The 25,382-nt window shown below is 44.1% G+C and overlaps 1 protein-coding gene across 1 annotated transcript in view; it reads right to left on the reverse strand.

Moving 5' to 3' along the window:
* Positions 1 to 25,382, reverse strand: part of LOC145349489 (matrilysin-like) — a 35,031-nt gene that overhangs the window by 6,581 nt on the left and 3,068 nt on the right. Inside the window, exons 2-4 of the mRNA XM_080198024.1 lie at positions 18,446 to 18,591; positions 16,502 to 16,647; positions 3,332 to 3,457 (exon numbers count right to left, since the gene is read on the reverse strand). Of these exons, the coding sequence (XP_080054150.1) occupies positions 3,332 to 3,457; positions 16,502 to 16,647; positions 18,446 to 18,591 (418 nt within the window). The remainder of the gene's footprint in view (positions 1 to 3,331; positions 3,458 to 16,501; positions 16,648 to 18,445; positions 18,592 to 25,382) is intronic.

Genomic DNA, 25,382 nt, shown 5'->3' on the forward strand with positions numbered 1-25,382 from the left:
CTCCTGCTCCTATTTCTTATGTTCTTATGTTCTTATGCATTATGATCACTGTATCCAAAGTGTTCCCTCACACTGACATTCATTACCTGCCCTAACTCATTTCCCAATAGGAGATCCAGTATCGCATCCTCTCTAGTTGGCACCTCTATATACTGATGTAGAAAATTCTCCTGAGCACATTTAACAAACTCTACCCCGCCTAAACCTTTAACAGTATGTGAGTCCCAATCTATATGTGGAAAATTAAAATTCCCTACTATTACAACTTTCTGTTTCTTGCAGTTGTCAGCTATCTCTCTGCTGATTTGCTCCTCCAATTCTATTGGGTGGTCTATAATACAACCCTATTAATGTGGTCATACCTTTCCTGTTTCTCAGCTCGACCCATAGGGCCTTTGTAGACAAGCTCTCTAATCTATCCTGCCTGAGTACCACTGTAGCATTTTCCCTGACCAACAATGCCACCCCCCCACCTTTTATCCCTCTGCCTCTATCACGCCTGAGACATTGGAACCCTGCAACATTGAGCTGCCAGTCCTGCCCCTCCTGTAGCCAAGTTTCACTAGTGGCTATAATGTCATATTTCCACGTGTCAATCCACACCTTCAGCTCATCTGCCTTCCCCACAATACTCCTGGTGTTGAAATAGACACACCTCAAAAGATTATTTCCACCACTCTCAACCCTTCCATTTGTGATTTTGCTTAACTAACCTGTCTTTTTACCCCCACTCCACTATCTGCTCTGGCACTCTGGTTCCCATCCCCCTGCAAATCTACTTTGAACGCTCCCCAATAACACTAGCCAACCTCCCTGCAAGTATGTTGGTCCTCTTGTCATTTAGGTGTAACCTGTCTCTCTTGTACAGGTCCCACCTGCCCCAGAAGAGGTCCCAATGATCCAAGAATTGGAAACCCTGCCCCCTACACCAGTTCCTCAGCCCCGTGTTCATCCGCCCAAGCATCCTACTCTTACCCTCACTGGCACGTGGTACAGGTAGCAATCCTGAGATTACTACCCTCGGGTCCTGCTTTTTAACTTCCTTCCAAGCTCTCTATACTCTCTCTTTAGGACCTCCCCACTTTTCCTGCCTACGTCATTGGTACCAGTGTGTACCACAACATCTGGCTGATTACCTTCCCACTTTCGAACGCTGTGCACGTGTAAAGGGTGGGATCAAAAGTCCAGAGAACCTTGGATGTCACTTGATGTACAGCATTGGATAAGGAAAAACAAGGGAGGCTTATAGCAGATGCAGGGGCCTTTAAATAGTGGATGCCCAAGAGGAATAGAGAAATTGCAAGGGGGTGGGGGGGGGGGGAGTGGGGGAGCAGTGGGGTCGTACTTACAAAGGAAATTAGAAGCATGAAGAGGGAGAATGAAAAAGCGCTGCTGGGCAAAATAAAGGAAAATTTCAAGGTGTTTTATAACTTTAAAGGCATTACGGAGAAAAATAGCACCTGCCATTTGGAGCCAAAAGTTGTAGGGAAGGTATTAAATGAGTATTGTGCATCTGCATTCAATATGGAGAAGGATGATGCAGGGAAAAGAACTGTGATATAATTGAACAGATTAGCATTGACAGAGAGGAGTTGTTAGCAGTTCTAGTGGGTTTAAAAGTGGATAAATCTCCAGGCCCAGATGAGATGCATCTGAGGCTGCTGTGTGAAGCTAGGGAAGAGACTGCAGAGGTTCTGACGCTAATTTTCAAATCCTCTCTGACCACACTTACCTGATGAAGGAGCAGTGCTCCGAAAACTAGAGGCTTTACTACCAAATAAACTTTAAAGTGGTGTTGTGAGATTTCTTACAGAAGATGTGCCAGGGGACGAGATGGTAGCTAAAGTGGTACCATTATTGATTAAGAAAAATAGGGAAAATCCATGTAATTACAGGCAACTGAGTCTAACATCAGTGGAAGGGAAATGGTTGGAAAACTATCTGAGGGACAAAATTAATAAACACTTGGAGAGGCAAGGATTAATCAAGAATAGTCAGCATGGCTTTGTCGGCCGGAGATCATGGCTAACAAATTTCATTGAAATTTCAAGAAGGTGAGAGTCCATGGGATCTAGGGCAATTTGGTAAATTGGACCCAAAATTGGTGAAATGGCAGGAAGCAGAGGCTATTGGTTGAAAGTTGTTTTTGTAACTGGAAACTTGTATTCAGTGATGTACTGCAAGAATCAGTGCTGGGTTACTTGCTATTTTTACTACATGAATGGTCTGGACATGACTATGGGAGATATGATCAATAAGCTTGCAAATGACATGAAAACTGGATTAACAAGGCAGGGGAATAAATAATGAATGGTAGGAGTCTTGGAAATACAGAGAACCAGGGCATCGGGGAAAAGGTTACAAAAGTTTGAGGTCTCGTACCAACCAACTCAAAAACAGCTTCTTCCCTGTCTGACCTTTGAATGGACTTATCTTGCATTAACTTGATCTTTCTCTTCACCCTGGCTATGACTGTAACATTACATTCTGCAATCTCTTGCTTCCTTCTCTATGAACGGTATGTTTTGGCTGTATAACGCACAGAAAACAATACTTCTCACTGTTTGTTAATACATGTGACAACAATAAATCTAATCAAATCAAATCAAACCTTGGGGTGATGTCCAAAGCTCCCTGAAGGCAGTATACAGGTAAGTAAGATAGTTAGGAAGGCATATAGAATACTTATTTTTATTAGTCAAGGCACAGAATATAAGAGCAGGGATGTTGTGATGGAGCCACAGTTAGAGTGCCATGTGCAGTTCTGGTCGCTACGCTATAGGAAGGATGTGATTGCATTGGAAAGAGTGCAGAAGAGGTACACCAGGATGTTGCCTGAGCTGAAGCATTTCAGCCATGAAGAGAGGCTGGTGAGGCTGAGGTTGTTCTCCCTAGAGCAGAAAAGCCTGAGGGGGGACCCGATTGAGGTGTACAAAATTATGGAGGACAGAGGGCAGATGTGAATAAACTATTTTCTTAGTAGAAATGCCTCGTGTCCCGCATTAAGAGCTTCAGTAAGCTTTAATATTTTTTGTTTCTCTCTGTCAGCCTGAATACCACCCATTTGCCCGACTCACACCAGCTACCTCGTCGCCCCCACCCATACATCAGGAGAAATGATAACTTCACAGCTTTCTCTCTTTCATTAACACTCTGATTAGTTACTTTGACAACCTGCACCGTGCAAACAACATACAATAAACATCAGGCATGACAATGCCCAGGCTTTTCAATTCCACTCTGCACTAACAGCAGCAGTAGCTATCTCCCACCAGCCAGCTCTCAGGCCATTTGGCTCATTGAGTTTTAGTTCATGGTGAAGTATATTTACCTTCATCTGTAGTTGACCACTCTTCATCCTCATCGAAATGAGCATCACCTCCAATTCCAGGGCCAGGACGAAAGGCATGAGCCAGAACGTTAGAAGGTCCATCAAATGGAGATCCATCACCATGATCTAACAAGTAGAATTGAACAAACAGCTCAGTAAAGATTAGTTTCCAGCTTTTATTTTTATTCATCCGTGGGACATGGGCATCGCTGGCTGGCCGGCATTTATTGCACTTCCCTAAGTGCCCTTGTTCAGGGGACAGTTGAGAGTCAACAGCATTGCTGTGGATCTAGAGTCACATGTCGGCCAGACCAAGTAAGGACAGCACATTTCCTTCTCTATGGACATTAGTGAACCAGATGTGTATTCCCGACAATCGACAATAGTTTCATTAGTAGATTCTTAAATCCAGACATATTTTTGTGAATTCAAATTCAAATTCCACCATCTGCCGTGGTGGGATTTGAATCCGGGCCCCCAGAACATCAGCTGAGTTTTTGGATTAATTGTCTAGCGATAACACCACTAGGCCATGGCCTCCCCTGGCTGAGGATGAAAGGATTACATGCAATTGTTTGGACAATGAAATGAAGCAATTGATTGCTGGCAATAACTGTTCACTGATCTGCTGATGCCTTCTATTATTCCACAATTAATTAATTACTTGAATTTGATTTCATCGAGCTGGGATTTTACACAGGGGTCGGCAAAGTCTCTGTCACCCTGCTGGAAAAATCAGAAGTGATCCTGCCTCAGTTTGGTGAACGAGTCCCACAGTCATTTAACGGCTGTTCCACTGTTGGTTGGGCTGAGGTGGAACTTTGACTCCGTTCCAAGCTGATGTCTGATCTCCAGGGCTTGCTGGTTAATCAAAAGGCCAACAGCTCTGGTCCTTGGACAATGAGGCGACAACTGTTGGGATTGCACAATCTCTGAGAAGGTATTCAGTGACTGAGCCCACACTGTGAGCTGAGTCCAGAAGTGTCACCAGGCCCATGTCAGTGACCCCAGCAGAATGACTGAGGGAGCTGGGGGGAACATAAGAACATAAGAAGTAGGAGCAGGAATAAGCCATCAGGCTCCTCAAGCCTGCTCCGCCATTCAATAAGATCATGGCTGAACTTTTCATGAACCCAGCTGTACTTACCCGCCCGCTTACCAATGCCCTTAATTCCTTTACTGTTCAAAAATGTATCTACTCTTGCCTTAAAAACATTCAATGAGAAAGCCTGAACTGCTTCACTGGGCAGGGAATTCCACAGGCTCATAACCCTTTGAAAGAAGTTCCTTCTCAACTCAGTCCTAAATCTGCTCCCTCTTGTTTTGAGGCCGTGTCCCCCAGTTCTAGTTTCACTCTCCTGTGGAAACAACTTCCCTGCTTCTATCTTATCAATTCCCTTCATAATCTTATATGTTTCTATAAGATCTCCCCTCATTCTTCTGAATTCCAATGAGTATACTCTGTCTCTCCTCATCAGCCAACCCTCTCTACTCTGGAATCAACCTAGTGAATCTCTTTTGTTCCCCGTCCAGTGCCAGTATATCTTTTCTCAAGTAACAGACCAAAACTGTACACAGTACTCCAGGTATGGCCTCACCCGCAACCTATACAGCTGAAACAAAACCTCGCTGTTTTTAAACTCCATCCCTCTAGCAGTGAAGGACAAAATTCCAGTTGCCTTCTTAATTACCTGCTGTACTTGCAAAATAAATTTTGTGATTCATGCTCAGGGACACCCCGTTCTCTGCACGACAGAATGTGCAATTTTTTCACCATTCCAATAATGGTCCATTTTGCTGTTATTCCTACTAAAATGGTTGACTTCACATTTACCAACATTGTACTCCACCTGCCAGACCCTTGCCCACTCACTTGAAGCTAAGCAGGCAATAGCACGACTGGAAGCTAAGTGCACTGAACTGTAGCCGCCAATAAAAGCGCGACATCAAACCAGTAAACAGCGACAGGCAACCGCTGACCACTCCAAATGCCAGCGAGAAATTTCACGGCTGGAATTCCTATTTTCGGTTCAAAACGGATTTATGTGTACCTTCAGGACAGTAGAGGAAGAGGAGATAGAGGATGCAGATTGGGGAGAGTTGAAGGAGAATGCTAAACTTTACGTTACGCGAACCTGAGAATTGGGGTCCACCACCATCCTTCCCCAGGGAAGCCATGCTCACCGTGCCCCCAAATTCAACTCCAGTACCGATGCATCAGTGATGACTGTACGTTGGGTAGGAGAGGCTTAGGGCCCAGCTATTACATACACAACCCCATTTACGGTGGCTCAATTGGCTGAGATCACAAATAAAATCCCAACCTTTGAGCCATCGGCTGCCCCCACACAGCTTCTTTGAGGATGTCAGGCAGCAGAAGATCGTGTATGGGCTCGATGAAAGAGAAGAAGTGAAGCTGATAGTCATGTACTTAAGCAAGTCTGTACAGTCTGTCCTGCCAGCCCCTCAAAATGTCAGGGAAGGAAATTTAAACTAAATTAAGGAAGTGATATGATCACTGTAAGGCTTAATAAAGGAGATCCTGTAGACGGGTTAAATAAATGTAGGCAGAGGAAAGGGGAACATCCAACTGTCTTTGCCAGTGGTTTATAGATCTGAGCGCACACTATGGAAGTCAACGGGGTATTTGTACTCTTTGGTGTGGGACCCCTGGTTTACTCCAGTTGGTCAAGTTTGTATTCCGAATTCTTTATTGCTGGTACTGATTGACTATTTGCATTCTTGTACCCATCTTGGCAAGGAGGGAATGGTACAGCTACTTCTAAATGCTTGGTGGCACCCAGATTTGAACACAGCAGCACAAACATGGCTGGATTGATGCCTCATTTGCATGAGAAATAATAAGGGTAAAGGTATTAAATGCCTTCCTGGAACCACTCCCTTGCCAGATGGCCCTTTTGCCTGTATACAGCTTGATTTTATAGATTTACTAAAAGTACATTGTTATAAATATTGTTTAGTAATAATTGATGTGTTTAGTAAATGGATTGAAGCCTTCCCCACCAGGAATTGTACTACACATACGGTGGTGAAATTATTGTTGACAGAAGTTATTCCTCGTTTTGGGATACCCAAAATGGTGAGCTCAGATATTGGACCACATTTTGTGCCTGGATCAATACTGAATTGTGCGAAGCTCTCGTGATTAAACAACAACTGCACTGCGCATTTCACCCACAGGCAGCAGGAATTGTGAAAAGAATTAGCAGGACTTTAAAAGAAAAATCATCTGAATTGATGAAGAAACTGGATTAAATTGGCTAAAGGTATTGCCCTTGGCATTGTTTCACATGCGGGTGATTCCCCATTCGCAGACCGGACTGTCAACTGCAGAGATAGTCTACAGTCGGCCAATGAGGACTCCCTGAGATGCCCATGAAAATCCCCTGGAGGGAGTAGACCTCCATGTGATGGGGAAACAGATGCAGAATTATTTGAAGCGATTAACGCTTTCTGTGAAGTTTCTCCACTCCCAGGTAAAACAGGCACATCTCCCAGAGACAGCAGGGACAACCACCTCTCAATACCCCGTGATCGAACCCGGAGATTACGTATTGGTGAAGAACTGGGATAGAAAGAAACTAGGACAATGCTGGAGCTGACCTTTTCAAGTGCTACTGACCACACTGACTTCCATCAAGCTTGAAGGACGTTCAAGTTGGATACATCTATCCGATTGCAAGAGGATTGTCTCCAATCCAGATACGAACACAGGATGAAGATCTTCATTATATTTTTTGGACTTTCTGGACTATTTGGCCTTAATGGCCACTCGGTAGTGAAAAAGCAAACTACCCGGGGACTGCATGCTAATACCTATTTATATTTGTCATATATGTATGCTGAACAATTGAATGTAAGCAAGTGTTGGGTTTGTACCCACATCCCTGTCCATTGGAGGGAAGGAATACCTCTCCAATCCCTCCCATTCCATATACAGAGACAGCTGAATGGATTCTATGTCAAAACCAAACAGGGATCGGGGGAGATATGATAAAATGGAATTTGGCTGGCTATGAAATGACTCGGTTTTCAGCTTGGTTCCAGCCTGCTTATAATCATGCCTCGCTTCCACCCTCCCTTATTATCCCCTCGAATGAAGTGCGAGGTTCCCTATGTTTTAGTAAATCAGGGAAAGGAAAATTGATGGGGCAAAGTAGATGCAACCTTATAGCTGAGTGGCAAAGACCAGTAGCAAACCTATCTAGCAAAGGTACGTTTGTTCTTGACTGGTCCAGGGTATGGAATATAACCTCCAATAGCTCATGGGCACATACTTCCCCAACACCCTGGATGACATTGGCTGATGATTTTACGGCCTATAATGGAACAACTGGCAAACATAACAACAGCAGAAACCAGGGCAACTGGACAAGCACTGGCTGAGGTCTTGTCTGAGCTGGTGGCTGTCTGGACCGTGGCATTACAAAATCGACTGGCTTTGGATTATTTGTTAGCCTCACATACACCATTGTAGATCAGAAATGCTGTCCTATATCCCAGATACCTCTGAAAATATCACCAACCAGGCTGACCATATTAAGAAACAGGCTGCTCAAATTCAAGAGATTGGTCGTGAATTTCATGATTATGATCCAGCGGGTTGGTTGGGGTGGCTGGGTTATGGATTATTTGATTGGATCTTTAAGGCTTTCATGCTATTGGTATTGGGGATAGGATTGCTTGGTTGCTTGTGTAAGTTCATTTTTAATTGGGTCATGGATATACCTATTTAATTAGTTGTCATGATATGACAAAAGGAGGGAATGTGAAGTTGTACGAATGAAGTGGTGACATGATGGGAAAATTGGTCAAGTATTTGGTACAAAATAAGGAAAGCAGATCAAGCTATTCCAAAATGCCAGACCCGTGTAAGATTTAATAAGACTGACTCCGCATAACATAAGGCATGTAAAAGACCGGAAAAGGTCAAGACCTGATAAAGCTGATTCCGCATAACCTAGGGCTGTATGAGTAAGACAAGATAAGGTCAGGGATGAAGGAGTCACTGACACTCTTCTGCTCTATCAAAGGGCAAGGTAAAGGTGTGAATGATGAGACAAAGAGTTCTAGGAGGTTTGCAGGTTGTACCATGATTTATGATATTGCTTATGACGCTATTACTGATCAAATTCCTGAATAAGGTCTGGTTATGAAAACTGATAATGATTATGTACAAATACTGAATTGATTCTTTATGTAAAGGCAGACTTGAGGAAGAATTAGCAAGTCGTAATGATGGCTCTCTGAACTCAAGTTTTTGCCAATACTACATGCAGTCTTTCGGAAATAAAGACAAATTATTTTGTTGGAATGAACTTTGTTGTGTCTTTCTACCACAGTCAAGAAGCAGGAAAATTTCCACTTCAACATATTATTACAGATGAACACTAAAGAGGAGCTTGTAACATTGCTGGGTGAATTGCTCACACTGCTCTAATCATTAGGCTGCAAAGTCAACTTGAAAAAGACTCAGATTTTGCAACCCAAGGTCATATATCGAGATGCATTGAATACTCATGGGAAGAGGGAGATTGAACAAAAAAGGAGATACTCCATAGTGCACTTCCCACTGCCCCAGGCTGTGAGTGCCCTCTGATCTTTCCTAGGTCTAGCAGAGTGCTGTCGGAACCATCAAAGCAGCCCCACGGTATGAATTGCTAAAAAAAAACACAACCTGGGAGTGGACTGCGCAGCACACAGCTGCAGTAACCTATTGAAAGCATGCCCTCACCACAGCACCAGCCTTACTAGTTCCTGACCCAGATCTATCATACGCCTTAGAGATTGTCGCCACCAACCACACATTTTCAGCAGTATTATTACAACAAAGACAAGGTTGACCAGGCCCACTGGCCTACACCTCACGAGTATTAGACCAAGTGAACAGGGCTTCTCCGGGTGTGAACCACACCTGCTCGCTGTATTTTGGGCTGTGCAGCACTTTGCCTGTATCACCGAACTGAACCCAATAACCCTTCTCACTGAACACACCCCAACCCAGCTTCTGCTGGACTTAAAGATGGCTCAGTAAACCAGGTCCGCGCTGCCCATTAGATACTACTACTGCAGGGTAGAAACATCACTGTAAAGCGATCCAAAACACCCACATTCCCGGCAGATAATTTAAATTATGGGGGAGATCTGCATGAGTGTCAAGTTATAGCCACAAAGGATACCACAGGTCTGTTTATCCCAAAACAACGGGGGACACGGTCAGGGACAAACCAAACAGCCAGCCAACAGGCACAACTCAGCCATGAGAATTTACATAGACAGCTCATCCACCATAGAGAATGGGACCAGAATCACAGGATGTGGCACTTATGTGGAAAATCAACAGGGACAGCCACTAATAGAACTCGCCCTCAAACTACCCAGCCATTTGAGTGCTCAAGCTGCTGAACTAGCAGCAGTCACATACGTGGTGAGTCACCCAGACATATTTCCAACCCCCGCCAACATACACTCCGATAGCTTGTACATCTGTAAACAGCTGGACTGAATTCCCACCATTATGGGAAACCAGAGGCTTCATCTCTGCAGACGGAAAGCCCCTACTGTCAGCTCCCTTATTAAAATATTTTCTGCATACCACTGAAAGGTACACATATTGAGTTATTAAGGTTAGGAGCCACTACAGGACCTCCCCACCTGGTGACTGTAAGGCTGATGCATTGGCCAAGGCCGGTGTCCATCTGGGACAGTTTTGGCAGCCCATCCATTGGAGAGCAAGTAAACACTGTGGCCATTTGCCAGACTGACCTGGTCCAGGCACAGCACACTGACGGTTCCCTCAAACAGATTTTAGAAGGAGTCTAGCCAGCCCCATATGAGAAATGGAAGGATAAAATACAGATTGAGGATGGTTTGATATTAAAGGCAAGCACATATGTAATCCCTACCCAGGACAGAAATCAGCTCATCTACCAGTACCCATGATGGGCATGGCCATCAGGGCATAGAGACAAGAATCGAGCAATTAAAAGAATTACGTTGGTGGCCCAAACTGCATGATGATGTTGCTTATTATATCGACAATTGTTTAATTTGTGCCCAGAACAACCACGATAGGTATGCCAGGAAAGCGGAGCTAAGGCATGCACGCCCAGTAGAAGCCTCCTGGACAAACCTCCAAATTGATTTTATCGGCCCACTACTGCCATGTAGGAATGGATTTAAATATGTCCTGGTAATAACAAACATTCTCACATAATGGGTTGAGGCATTCCCCACTAGATCCTACACAGCTAAGGCCACGCAAAGATGTTAGCCCACAAGTATTCACACGATGGAGTCTTCCCCGCAGCATAGAGTCCGACTAAAGGATACATTTCACCAGGTGGGTGATACAGAAGATTATGGCTATGTTCAGCATCCAGCAGAAATTCCACATCACCTACCATCCACAATCCAGTGGAATCGTATAGCGCATGAACCAAACACTAAAAGAGATCATTAGCAGGATGGTGCAGCAAAATAACACAACATGGGATACAGTACTTCCCTTTGCCCTCATGATGGTACACAACACCGTTTCCAGTTCTACTGGATTCACCCCCCAACACATTAATGACTGGCTGACCTATGAGAGGAGCTGAATACTTGTTGGGGTTTGACTTAACGGAACCTGCTATTACATCGATCACCCATGAGAAAGCCGTCCAGCAGATAACCGAAAACATTAAAGAAGCCCATTTAGCTGCGGCTGTCCGATTAGGAGTTAAAAAGAAACAAGGCATATTTCGATGAAAGGGTACACCGGGTAGAATATACAGCTGGCCAGCAGGTAATGATTTCCCTTTCCAACCCCAGTTCTTTCTTGTCACCAAGATATGCAGGCTCACACACCATCACCGACAAAATAAGCCCCTGAGTGTATAAGGTCCTAATCACCAATGGGAAAATCAGCTGGTTCCATGTCGATCGACTGAAAGTTTACAGGACTCGGAATAATCACTTCCACCATCTCACATAAGAGATAGGGGAGGATGACACTAGGTGACTGGAATGGCCTCACCCAGGAAATATATTTTCCCCAGAAACTTTCTCATCCACTTTCAGGTTCAGACCAGAACCTTGTCCCTACCACGCTACAGCCCAGAGCCTTGTCCACACCTGAAGGGGTACTGCTCGACTCAGACATAACAGGAGACTTGTACACCCCAGAGGACTGGCGCGACTCGTTAGATATCGGCCCACGCAGCATTGTGGATTCCCCCATAAACATAAATCTTATTAGCCCCTGACACAACTGTGAGACCTTGACTAAATGTCACCGTGTTATTTTGACGGGGACACCCGATGCTGCATCCCCCATCTGGGTAAAGGACCAGACACACGGGTTAATTAGAATGGGTGACAAGGATAAAGGACCCCCAAATCCAGATTCAAAAACAGACCTCACAGTGCAGTCCGATGAACAGACATGGATATGGAGGCCAGGCGAGGAGTTAATGATGGAGCCCCATGAGAGAAATGATTCTGAAGATGAGTCTCTGTTGAGCAATTTGTTAACGGAAATGCTAAATGAAGGAATCTAAGGTGCTCGAAATGATAAAATTCAGTGTACAGTGCAGACCGATGCAAGGTACAAGAATCTCTGATGGAAACACCCACTCAAAACCCTTCAACCTCCAGGTCCACCGTGACTGACCAAATATAAAATGTCCATGGTTAAATACAACCTACTCATCCCCATACCGTTTGTATACTGCTGGTACGATTAACCAGGTTATTTACACAGTCTGAAGCCATGCTCTTTGGCCACCTTTCTTCAGTTAAGACTGATCATGAAGGCAACCGTGTCAAACTTTGAAATCATTGAGGCAACTGTGCTAAATTTTAAAATCATTGAACGGCTGTGCTAAATTTTAAAATCGTCAAAGTGACTGGGCTACGTTTTCAACTCTTAGGGATATTTGTGCTAAATTTTAGATGTGCTCTGCTTCAAACTCCAAGACACTCATGGAACAGACATCTCTTCAGGTCATTACAGACTGACTCCAGTGCTATTCAAATCCCTGGGCTAAAGGTGACTGGTTCTAGAATAAAACAGGCTGTCTTGATTTTGCCGACCCATTAAACAAGCTCTTTTCCGACCATTCTACGACTCGTCTATTTATCGATCTGAACAAAAATTTGCTCGACAGTGGTTCACAATTAGAATTTTAAAAATCTACGACACGCAAGCGACAACTGGGTCCTCCTGACCACACCATAAGAAACATAAGAACATAAGAACATAAGAAATAGGAGCAGGAGTAGGCCATCTGGCCCTTCGAGCCTGCCCCGCCATTCAATAAGATCATGGCTGATCTGTCGTGGCTCAGTTCCACTTTCCCGCCCTCTCCCCATAACCCTTAATCCCCTCTCTTATCAAAAACCCATCAACCCGCGTCTTAAAAATATTTAGCGAGGCAGCCTCCACCACTTCAACGGGCAGAGAATTCCAGAGATTCACCACCCTTTGAGTGAAGAAGTTCCTCCTCAACTCCGTTCTAAACCACCCCCCCTTTATCTTGAGGCTGTGCCCCCTAGTTCTACTGTCTTTTTTGAGCGGGAAGAGTCTCTCCACCTCTATCCTATCCATCCAATCGATAGTGTTTAAAACAAAAGGGAGGGGGCATGGACAGTTTAAGTACATATATATACATCAAATATTGGGTGCGCTAACAGCAGAAATTACATTGATCTCCTCAGGACAACGACGGACAACAACAGAGATGCAACCTAGGATCTACCTCATTGGACTCACCATCGAGATAAGCACGCAGGACACTCCAAGCAAGATGAACCTGGGGTATCCTATTTATGACTTGCCCCACCTGATGTGGGGAATATGAGGGTGGTGTGTTATGAGTGCATCCCGATAAGAGTGTAATGTTTGGGTGATATACAAAAAACCAAATGGCAGTTCAACTGAAAATTATCAGGGTGTCACCGTAGCAGGGGATTGGTGGGGATTTTCAAATAACGGGTGCCCCAAATTTGGATGTCTGGTCAACTGTCCAGAAAAAGGATTAGGGCTCGGGCAGCGGTGCCCCGGGGCACTCACAGAGGGGAGCTTTGCATTGTGCGAAATAGGAGCTGGGCTGAAGCCAATCCCAAAACCATCCCACTCGATTTGTCCTGAAGCCAACCCCAGACCACAGAATGGATTGATACTAAAACACACAGGAAAACCCTGTATGACAACATCCACTATGGATAGGTACCTGTGGTGGTGGATGTAGCTGGGACCCAACTGCCAGAGTGGTGCTCTCCCCAGTTTAAGAGATTATACCTCCACTTGACTCACAGATTGTTAGGATGGAAGATAGGAATGAATGAAAGGCAGGAAAGATCTAAGAGGGAGTTAGTCAATGACATGGCCACAGCATACAGGGCAGGGGTAACAACCATCAACGCCCTTGATTTAGGTGACCTAGACAATAAACTTAGGATTCTGACCCAACAGGTTAAACAGACACAAAGTTCTATCAATGAGGACAATCAGCAAGATGCTGAAGGGAACTGACTGGAAATGCAGCCAGCAACCATATGGTCGCTGTATTGGAAGGACACACCAAGACAATCAGATTATCAGGGAAAAATTACAGGACGATGACAGACAACAGGACCCGACTTTATGTAGTGCATATGGACAGTGGATGAAGGAACAGCTAAGGGAAAACCTACTGCAGGTACACAGTGGACACAGTGGACAAGTTCCATCTTGGATTAGTGATGAACAGATGGACCACCTATTTACGGGTAAGAAACATGCCAAGTTATCTGGCTGCCAGATGCGACATTTATCAAAGTCTGGTTCAATGACGACAGCAAAGGGACTCCAGAGAAAGCCCTGGGAATGATATTGGGTTTCCCAATAATCACTGACGACTGGGTCAGACTATATTGAAGTGGAAAATATAGGGACTATCCATGGGGATATCTGGATAGGTTACGACAGCACTTTACTGTATGCGGTGGAGAAAGAAGGCACTACTCTGGACAAATGTCAGCAAACTGATGAAATAATCACATGCCCGTACCCAGTTTACAATGAGCATGCACCATGTGGCTTCAGAACAAACACTAGCCTAAAGTACTCAGTAGAAACTCGTAGTCTGGACACAAACATAACTCAGGTGGCTTACAAGGGAGCAGGGAGATACTGTCTCATCACCTCCCTGAAACAACATCAGTATGGCACGACACATTGTGACATTACTGACACTACATTCTGTATCATACCAGAATATCAGCCAGGGTGGGCCTCATTCAACTAATAGACATTCATAAGAGGGAGAGGGTAGATTTAAACGCCACTGACAAGCTCCGACAGACTCTAGGGGAATACCAAGAGAAATATGACGCAAGCCCAAAACCCCTGCCAGAGGAGTTGAACCAAATTTGGATAAAATTGGCTACAGCCCACAGAACCTTCATCAAAGTAATACAGCAGAGCCAAGAGGTGGAAAGGAGAATTAAAGAAATTAAAGTCACCTCCTACTGGAATGATCTTTGGAACTGGGGCTCAAACATCCAAATCCACCCATTTGTTCACATAATGTCACACCTGCTGGTATTACTGACTTTATTCATCCCGGTGTATCTAATCATCCTCACAGTCCAATTCAGCTGATGAAAATCGAGGATCACCCAGAGGCAGGATGTAACCTCCTTTGTTTAAGTACAAGACACTGGTATTGGATTTAATTTTTCATGCTCCATCTTATTTTAAATTCAACCATATTGTGATCACTTCTTCCGAGAGGAATCCTACCTATAAGATTATTAATTACTTCTGTCCCATTACACAGGACCAGATCTAAGGTAGCTTGCTCCCTCATAGGTTCCATTACATATTGTTCAAGGAAGCTATCGTGGATACATTCTATGAACTCCTCCTTAAGGCTGCCATGACGACCTTGTTTAACCAATTGACATGTAAATTAAAATCCCCCATGATAATTGCTGTACCAGTTTTACATGCATCAGTTTTTTCAATGTTTTTTCTCACACCACTGTGATGTTATTATTTGGTAGCCAAGAGATTGCGCCTAGCAATGACTTTTTCTCCTTACTATTTCTAATTTCCCCCAAATGGATTCAACCATTTTTTCCATAGAACTTACATCATCTCTTACTACTGCCTGATGTTATCCTAAAATATCAGAGCTACACCATCTCCCTTTCCTTCCTGTCTGTCCTTCTGAACAGTCTGATACCCCTGGATATTTGCCTCTCAGTCAAGACCATCCTGCAACCATGTCTCTATAATGGCTACCAAATCATTCTCATATGTGATGATTTGTGCCATCAACTCATTTGCCTTGTTTCGAATGCCACAAGCATTCAGATGAAGTGCCTTTATGCTAGTTTTTGTACATTCTTTTTGAATTCTAACACCTTTAATGATAACATCTCCTGAGTTCTCCTTTCTTTTAACATTTTTCCTGATTTTTGACATAATTGGAACCTTCTCCCCTCATGCTAACCTGCTGCTTTGCTTTCTATTAAAGAAGATGGTTACAGGTCAAGGTGGGGAAATGCGGAAGTAACACAACACTTTCAGGAGCGGATTTTATTGTTTGAACCTACCTCCGAAAACAATGAAATAAAGCAATTGATTGCTGGCAATAACTGTTCACTGATCTGCTGATGCCTCCTATTATTCCACAATTAATTAATTACTTGAATTTAAATTCAGCAAACTGGGATTTGAACTCATGGGTTAGATTTTACACAGGGGATGGCAAGGTCTCTGTTCCTGCTGGGAAAATCAGAAGTGATCCTGCCTCAGATTGGTGAACGAGCCCCACAGTCATTTAACGGCCGTTCAGCTGTTGGTTGGGCAGAGGTGGAACTTTGACTCCATTCCAAGCTGATGTCTGATCTCCAGGACTTGCTGGTTAATCAAAAGGCCAACAGTTCTGGTCCTTGGACAATGAGGTGACAACTGTTGGGATTGCACAATCTCTGAGAAGGTATTCAGTGACTGAGCCCACACTGTGAGCTGAGTCCAGAAGTGTCACCAAGCCCATGTCAGTGGCCCCAGCAGAATGACTGAAGGAGCTGGGGGGAACATAGTTACAGGTCAAGGTGGGGCAATGCAGAGGTAACGTAACATTTGCAGGAGTGAATTTTATTGTTTGAACCTACCTCCAGCAATAAATATAATTTCAATGTCTGCAGGAGATGTTGTCTGTGTAAATGTCAATGGAGTGACATCAGCCCAATATTGGAAAGCCTCTTTTATCGTGGTATCCACAACATTCTGCAGTAAGTCAGGTGTATATTTCAGTATCCTGTGTGGAGACAAAGTCAATTCCATCACTATCTGTATAAACTGTCGGATTAATTATGCTGATTGTGTGCAGGTGTTTCTGAGGTCAATGTTTGCCCTTCAGAAAACAGCTCATGCCACCTACTCCAGTCACTCCCACAGTGACAAACATTAGCATCCAAACAGCAGAGTTCAGATGGCCAGTTTCCGGGGAGAGATTATGTGAATCACTGAGAAGGAGTGAAAGGAATCCAGATCGGAGAACCAGTTCCTGATTTTATTCAACTGCTGAACCCATGGATTTAGACAGCAAAGGACCTGCCTGCAAATTGAATTCAGCAGAACTTTATCAATTCATTTGAGAATGTCCCAGCAGCATGAAATGTTTGGGGCATTTCTGTGTGAAATGATTCTACATTTGTGCAGTGCTGTGTAACCATCTGATTGAGCTGCCCAACATCATGCAGACCAGGGCCTTCTACAACAGACAAAGTCTCCTTGATGAGTCTGGTAACCCAGTCGTTCTGCTGCTACTTACAACCTGGAGGTTGCGGTCTTCATAAATCCTCAGTCACGCATTGTGACTTTGGATTCAACAAATCTGATCATTTGTGGATTAGCATCAGAAAATAATAATGGAAGCTGCTGGGTTGCTATAAAATTCCCATTGATTCCCTGATAGTCTCCACCCGCACTGGCCACAGCTGATGTGAGTGTAATCTCACACTACGTGTGGTCAACTTGATTATTCTACATCATTAGACTTTATTTTGGATGAGGAATAAGACTAAGAATAGAAAATGATTTGCTGGCCTGACATTAGTTCAGGGTGCCTCTCACCTCCATTGGAGGGAAACACACACATGGTGAAATATATTCCATTTATAAAGCTCCACACCTTGAGGAAACCTGCAAACTAGTGTATTATTGTTTTAAACATGGTTTTGAGAGGGAAAATATTGAAATCTCTGCCTGACTGGATAATACCACTGTCAGATACTGGAGTCAGCTATGAACTGAAATGTCCACAGATATCTCCAGTTGTTGTTCAGAAAGAACGAGAGTAAAACAGCTCAAGACATTGATCACCCTGACAGCCAGAGACTGAATTTATTCTATGAAGATGCTGGAAGATGTGGCTTCACGAATCTGCACATTTCTGTCACAGCTTCACTCAAAGATAATGGGTCTCCCAAGCAGATCCCTTTGGATATGTCTAGACTTACTCACCTTGGACTATTTATGCTGATATCTTCAGCACCGAAGCTGCAACTGATCTCTGTGTGAACGTTCTTTTTAATCATCCTATTCCTCCCCCAGATCCAGCAGAATGACTTGTTTACCTGGTGATTATATTAAATACCTCTGTAGCCCTGGACATATCAGTCTCCGATTGGAGATCAGATGCAGCTCAAACAAACTAATTCTCCCCTAATAGCCCAGAAACAAACAATTCGCTGTTTGACTTTGTGAAAGCTTTATTTCCAACACCTATCTCGCGGATTGACTTCCAGAAGATTCAAATGGCTAACTGGACATATAAACCTTTAGCACAGAACGTAGGTCAGAGGCTCTGTTTTCAGTGAAGGTTGGTTATTTAACACACTTTCTGCACCTTAACAATCCTGGCCAAGCCAAGCACGGTGGCAGTCATTGTCAGATATTCTATCAAAGTGGAACCAATAGGGAATAAGCCTACTGGGTAAATGATGGATCAGATGTGTCATTTCTGCCTGGTACATTTGAAATTGTAGCTGATGCTAATAAAATTGACCAATTTTATTGAATAAACAGGAATGTCAAAGTGCCAAGATCTATACCTGTATGTGAGGTCCTTCTTCCCAAATACACTGCCGAGAGTAGTGAACTCTTCCGCATCAATCACTCCACAGCGAGGGGCCTTTGGATTCACCCCTCCATAGGACAAGTTTGCAGCCACTTTAAGACGATAACCTTTCTGTGCTCCCTAGAGGCAGGAGGAGAGTTGTTTTTTAAGGGATAATATTTCATTCCCTAATTCTTTTAATGTCATTCAGAACTGAAATTTATTTTTAAATGAAAAAACAAACAATGTCTATTTTTACCCAAAATTAACAATCCAGCGATTTAAAAACACGCAATATGCAAATTGGGATTGTTGAGCCTGCAATTTAGTTTGCAGCTTGCTATTCAAGGGAAACAGCCGTTTCTCCACCTTTCATTCAAAGAGAAACTTCTTCACAATCTTTGTATTATCCAAATAAATATACTTGATAGTTTTAGGTGATTTCTGAAATGTTAAATATCGTAGTATTTTCACTGTAGCAATTCATTTTTAAATGCCTGTATACAGCGAAATGTGGTCCCTCAATGAAAGTCTCCTGACGTAAAATTCAAATACACAGAGCAGGTTGCACTCTTGGTTGTTCTCACAGCAACCCTGCCAACATTCTGTGCTGATATGGGCACACACGACCATGGGTCCTCCATGAACACATTGAATTGGCACTATATTAGCGTCACTCAGCCTGACTTCCTGGTTTGATGTCAGGATGACAAATGAGGACCAAGCAGGAAAATAATTTATAAAGCTGATGCGCCTAGATGTAGAAGTCATAGAGGTCCCATAATGTTGACCTTAGGGAACAAAAAGGGAATGGATGGGGTGGAGGGGGGGCGGTGTAGGGGTGGGTTGGGTAGTATGGAAGTTAAAATGCTCAGATTAAAAAAAAAATCATGCCTTCCCTGTAACAGCTTGTGAGAATGTTATTAGTTGCAGCCCTTCAAGGGAGCCTATCTGCTTTAGACTATACTTCTTTTGCCTAATCCTCCAAACATTCTGCTTTCTGACCTTCACTAAAGGGTGAACAAAACCAGATTTTTTTCCATAACAAATACCAAAGGTGAGATATGGGGATATGCTATGCAAATGAAGGATTAGCAGAAGTCAGTTTTTCATCAAATGAGAAAGGGTGAAAAGACAAGATTTAGTTGCCAAAATATGTACATCAATGAAAGATGTGAAAAATATCTTGTTCCTGATTTGCAGTAATCGACTATAACTGCTGAGTTGTTTCTCTGTAAAGTCAGAACTACTCCAGCCATTTCGATAGGGGTAGTGGATTTCTCCTTGTGCACAAGTAATATAAGACCTCACATTAGATGTATGGTGTCCAGCGCATTTTGTAATAAGAGCTGACTAAGTGTGCGTAAGGTTACTGGTACCCAAGGATCTCTGACAGGTTTTGCAGGTTCCACTAAGATTGCAAACTACCGGAATGTCTACATGGGAAGAAACCGTGGTGCCTCGCTGACCAAAGACTCGGTGACCGCCGCTGCCTGATTTTGGGCATTGAGACATTTTGACCGGGGGAATGCACACACTGTCCTCTGTAAGCATTACCAGGGTATACACAAGGGCTCAAGTCCCCTGAAGGTGCAGCAGAAGGGTTGGGGGTTGGACCCCCTGTAGGCACGTTTTTTCCAGGGTTTGGGTCTCTGGAAAGCTGCAATCCCAATTTGACTGATTACCTAATTCCAAATTGATTCAGGTCTTTTTGCTGTTATGCCCTTTTCTGCCACATGATGGCACTCTGGACCAGATGATTTTGCTCTGTTCAAATCGCAAGTCCTTTAATCCTTTGTCAGCCTGTTTTTTTTACATTTTTCTGTCTGCGTGGCACTGTATCCCATGCCTATCAGCAGGATAGAACAGATCCCTGCTTTGATCATGGGAAATTCCTCAGGGAAGGCACATGAGCCTCCTCCGAAGGAAATACAATTGGAAATTCAGTCCCTTTCTCAGATGGTGCGACAGAACTGCATGACCTCAATCTCCTGTTAGCAGCACTGGGGTGGGGGGTAGTGTGCATGGCAGTCAATGAGACATGCTGTTTTTACATTAATAAGGATCATAACATCGAGACAGATGTACATACCATTCAGGAGCAGGTGCCTTTTTTTGCATTCAGTTGTTCGGGAAAAACCTTTTAATTGGTGGGGCTGGCTCTCGAAACCTTGGCAGGTGATTTGGAGATTTTTAAAGACCCTTCTCAAGTACCTTACTACAGGCCTGGCTTTGCTCATTGTCTGATTATTTACTTTGTCTCTTGCTGGATCCATTCTATCTGCCGCCCTCATTCCTTTCTCCACAACCCAGAACCCCATCTCCTTCCCGTCCTCCCAGTTAACGAACAAACCGAGGAAGAATTTAGAAAACTGATGTGCGTAGATGTAGAAGTCATGAAGGACCCATAAGGTTGTACTCAGAGGACAAAAAAGGGGGGAAGTGTGGAGGTTAAAATGCTCAGATGAAAAATATTCATGTTTCTCTGTAACAGCGTGTGAGAATGTTATTAGTTGTAAACCTTCAGGGGAACCTTTATGTTTTAGACTGATCCTCTCACGCCTAGCCCTCAAAACATTCTGTTTTTTGACTTTCACTGCAGGGTGAACAAGACCAGCTTTCTTCCATAACAAATACCAAAGGTGAGATATGGGGATATGCTATGCAAATGAAGGATTAGCAGAAGTTAATTTTTCATCGAACGAGAAAGAGAGAAAAGCCAGGATTTAATTGGCAAATATGTATGTCAATGAAAGATGTGAAAAATCTCTTGTTCCTGGTTTGCAGTAATTGATTATCGCTGCTGAGTTATTTTCTGTAACCGCAGAACCACTCCAACCATTTCGATAGGGGGAGTGGAGTTTTCCTTGTGCACGAGTAATATAAGGCCTTGCATTAGATGTATGGTGTCCAGCACAGTTTGTATTAAGAGTTGACTAGGTGTGCATAAGGTTGCTGGTACCCAAGGATTCTGACATTCCCTTTTGGTTTCAGATTCCAGCATCCGCAGCAATTTACTTTTATAGAGGGAGGAATGTGTTCAAAATTAAACTGTAGCTGTGAGTGATTGCACCAAGATGTAACAAGTTTAAAAACAAATGGCAGATGGCCTGGTGTGAGAGGGTTGGCAGCAGTGAGGGGTTTCACTGAGACAATGCATGTATGAGATATTTTAAAAAATAAGGGTTTGAGATGGAGGGAAAAGGTCACAGTCTAAAGTTATTGAACTCAGTGTTGAGTCCTGGAGGCTGCAATGCATCTCGTCAGAAGATGAGATGTTGCTCCTTCAGCTTTCACCGGGCTTCACTGGAACATTGCAGCAGGCCAAGGCTGGACATGTGGGCATGAGGGTAAGATACTGAGTTAAAAGCAACAGGAAGGGTGGGGGTCATGCTTGTGGACTGAGTGAAGGTGTTCCAAAAGGGGATCACCCAGTCTGCTTTCAGTCTCCCAAGTGTAGAGGAGACCACATTGGGAACACATTAGACCATAGTGCAAGTGAAATGCTGCTTAACCTGAAAGGAGGGTTTGGGGCCTTGAATGGAGGAGGGAGGAGGAAAAGGGAAGGTGTTGCACCTTCTACAATAGCAAGGAAAGGGATTGGGAGTTGGGGGTGATGGAAGAGCAGACCACGTGTCACGGAGAGAGCAGTTCCAGTGGAATGCAGACAGCAGGTTAAGGGAAAGATGTGTTCCATGTTAGCATCATGCTGGAATTAGAGAAATTGGTGAAAGATGATCCTTTGTGTGCAGAGGCTGGCGGAATGAAAAGTGAGGACAAGGGGGATCCTATCATGTTTGTGGGAGGGAGGGGAAGGGGTGAGGTGAGATGAATGGGAGATGAGTCAAACCCAGTTGAATGCGCTGTTAATCATAGGGGGAGGGAAATCTTGGTTTGGAAAAAAGCTGACATGTCAGGAGCGCTATGTTTGAAGGTGATAGCATTCACACAGATGTGACAGTGGCAGACAAACTGGGAGAAACGGATGGTCTCCTTACAGGAAGCAGGATGTGAGGAGTTGTGGCCAAGGTAGCTATGGAAGTCAGTGGGTTTGGGAAGAATATTGGCAGTCAGTCTACAACCGCAATTAGAGACAGAGAAGTCAAGGAAAGAAGAGAAGGGAAGTGTTGGAGGTGGATCACGTGAAGGTGAGAGAGGGATGCAAATTGGAAGCAAAACCAATAAAAATTCCCAAGTCCAGACGAGATCAGGAAGCAGCATTGATACTGTCTTTGATGAAACAGAAAATGTGTTGTGAATGCGGGCCAGGGTAAGACTGGAACAGAGCATGTCCAACAGAACCCACAAATAGGCAAGCTTAACTGGGACCCATGAGAGTACACTGAGCCACACTTTTCATTTGCAGGAAATGAGACAAGTTTAAGGAGAAATTATTTAGTGCCAGAACATGTCCGGCCAGGTGGAGGAGTGTGGTGGTGGTGGATGGGGATTGTTTGGGCCTATGCTCCAGGAAGAAGCAGAGAGCCCTGTGACCCTCCCGGTGGGGGATGGAGGTGTAGAGAGATTGAACCTCCACAATGAAGAGGAGGCACTTAAGGCCACGGAACTGGAAATTGTTGATATGCCATCGGACATGGGAAGGGACTGGATAAAGGGAGAGACAGAAAGGATGGAGCCAAGATAAGAAGAAAGGAATTCCATGGGGCAGGAGCAGACTGCACAGTGGGGTTACCAGGGTAACACTGTTTGTCAATTTTGGGAAGGTGGTAGAAATAGACTATGCAGGACTGGGGACAATGAGATTGGAGGCTCCGGGCAGGAGATCACCAGAAGCGATGAGGTCAGTGAGCATCCTGGAGACAACGTTTGATGTTTAGTGGTGGGGTCATGTTCGAGGGGGAGGTAGGAGGAAATGTCTGAGAGTTGGCACTCTGCCTCTACAATGCAGATAATGTACGGACCACCTGGCAGGGGTATTCGCAGATATCTTCCACCTCTCTTTATACCTTCTGAAATCACTATCTGTTTCAAGAAGACGACCATCGTCCCTGTACCAAAGAAAAGCCAGGCAGTGTGCCTTAATGACTATCGCCCGTTGGCTCTGATATCCATCATTATGAAGTGCTTTGAAAGGTGTGTCATGGCACAAATCAATTCCAGCCTCCCAGATTGCTTGGATCCGCTACAGTTCACCTATCGCCGCAACAGATCCACAGCAGGCACCATCTCCCTGGCCCTACACTCAACTCCGAAACACCTGGATATCGAGGATCTCCATGTCAGATTTTTATTTATTGACTACAGCTCAGCCTTCAACACCATTATTCTGACAAAACTCATCTTGAAACTCCGTGGCCTGGGTCAGAGATCGGAAAGGAATGGTGATATTGCTCTGAGTCAGGATCGCACGTGTCAGCTGCCCTGCTTCCTTTTGGTGGTGGAGGTTACAGGTTTGGAAGCTGCGACTGAAAACAGCCTGGTGAATTCCTACAATCGTACCTCTTTAAGGTTTATCCATTGCACAAGATCTTTGCTGTACACTTCCTGCAAAACCGGTTAGTATTTCCAGCAACAGAATGTGACAGTTCAGGCCTCGAGGTGTTTGGGGAGGGTAGCTTAATGAAAAAAAAAGTTCTGTACAATACACAGCTGATACAGCTTCCAATGTAAATTCTGCTCCGGCACATGTGATTGAAGTTTCTAGGCTGAATGGTGTAAATTTCAGGATAACTTTAGGGATTGTAGTCCCGTCTCTAATGACAGGGGCAGTGTTGGAGATGTCTATGGGATGATTCTGGCAGCATACGTCTGCCCTCTGGAAGTTAGAAGTTTGCGGATAAGCGCCACGCATTTTGCTGCATTTCAATCGGAAAGTCTGGCCCAACACTTTCCAGGCAGCATACAAACACTTAACTGTGTAGGTGCCCCGTATCTTGGTAAATGGGCTTTGCACACATGATGGACCAGAGATAAAATCAGGAATCAAAGCTGAAAAGCCAGTCAATCTTCAAGGCTTTTGGTACTTTATGCTGCAATGGATAGATTTAGTGTTCCCATAAAGTAGAGAAACTACAGCTTAGGTAAATACTGACTGAACTTGAACTGTATCAGGCTCAGTATTTCATATTCTTTAATCATATTACCAAGAATGGTTAATCAAAAACATAAAGAACCTGAAGTAGAACAAAACAAGAATGTGGTCAGGTTAATCATAGAATCCCTGCTCTACAGAAAAAGGCCATTCAGCCCATTGAGTCTGCACCAACCACAATCCCACACAGGCCCTACCTCCATATTTACCCACTAATTCCTCTAACCTACGCATCTCAGGACACTAAGGGGCAATTTATCGTGGCCAATCAACCTACATCTTTGGACCGTGGATGGAAAACGGAGTGCCTGGAGGAAACCCACGCAGACACGAGGAGAATGTGCAAACCCCGCACAGACAGTGACCCAAGCCAGGAATCAAACCTAGGTCCCTGGAGCTGTGAAGCAGCAATGCTAACCACTGTGGCCCCTAAAGGAAACATTTGCTCAACGTGGGGCTTGAACCCACAACTCTGAGATTAAGAGTCTCGTGCTGTACCAACTGAGCTACCTCATATCTACTTGATACTCTTACATTGAAACATAGAAACTAAAAGCAGAAGTAGAACATTTGGCCCTCTGAACCTGCTCTGCCATTCATTATGACGTTGCTGATCATCAAATTCAATATCTTGAATACCCTTTCCCCACATATCCCTTGATCCCTTTCACACTTAGAGTTATATCTAATTTCCTCTTTAAATCAGACCATGTTTTGGCCTCAACTACTTTCTGCAGTAGCAAATTCCACACATTCGCCATCCTCTGGGTGAAGAAATTTCAGTTCGAAAAGGATTATCCCTTCTCCTCAAACTATGACTCCTAGTTCTGGTCACCCCCCACCATTGGGAACCTTCTTCCTGAATCTACCCTTTTTAACC

The sequence above is a fragment of the Carcharhinus amblyrhynchos genome, chromosome 10 (assembly GCF_965287045.1).
Source record: "Carcharhinus amblyrhynchos chromosome 10, sCarAmb.v2.hapA, whole genome shotgun sequence".
Lineage (NCBI taxonomy): Eukaryota > Metazoa > Chordata > Chondrichthyes > Carcharhiniformes > Carcharhinidae > Carcharhinus > Carcharhinus amblyrhynchos.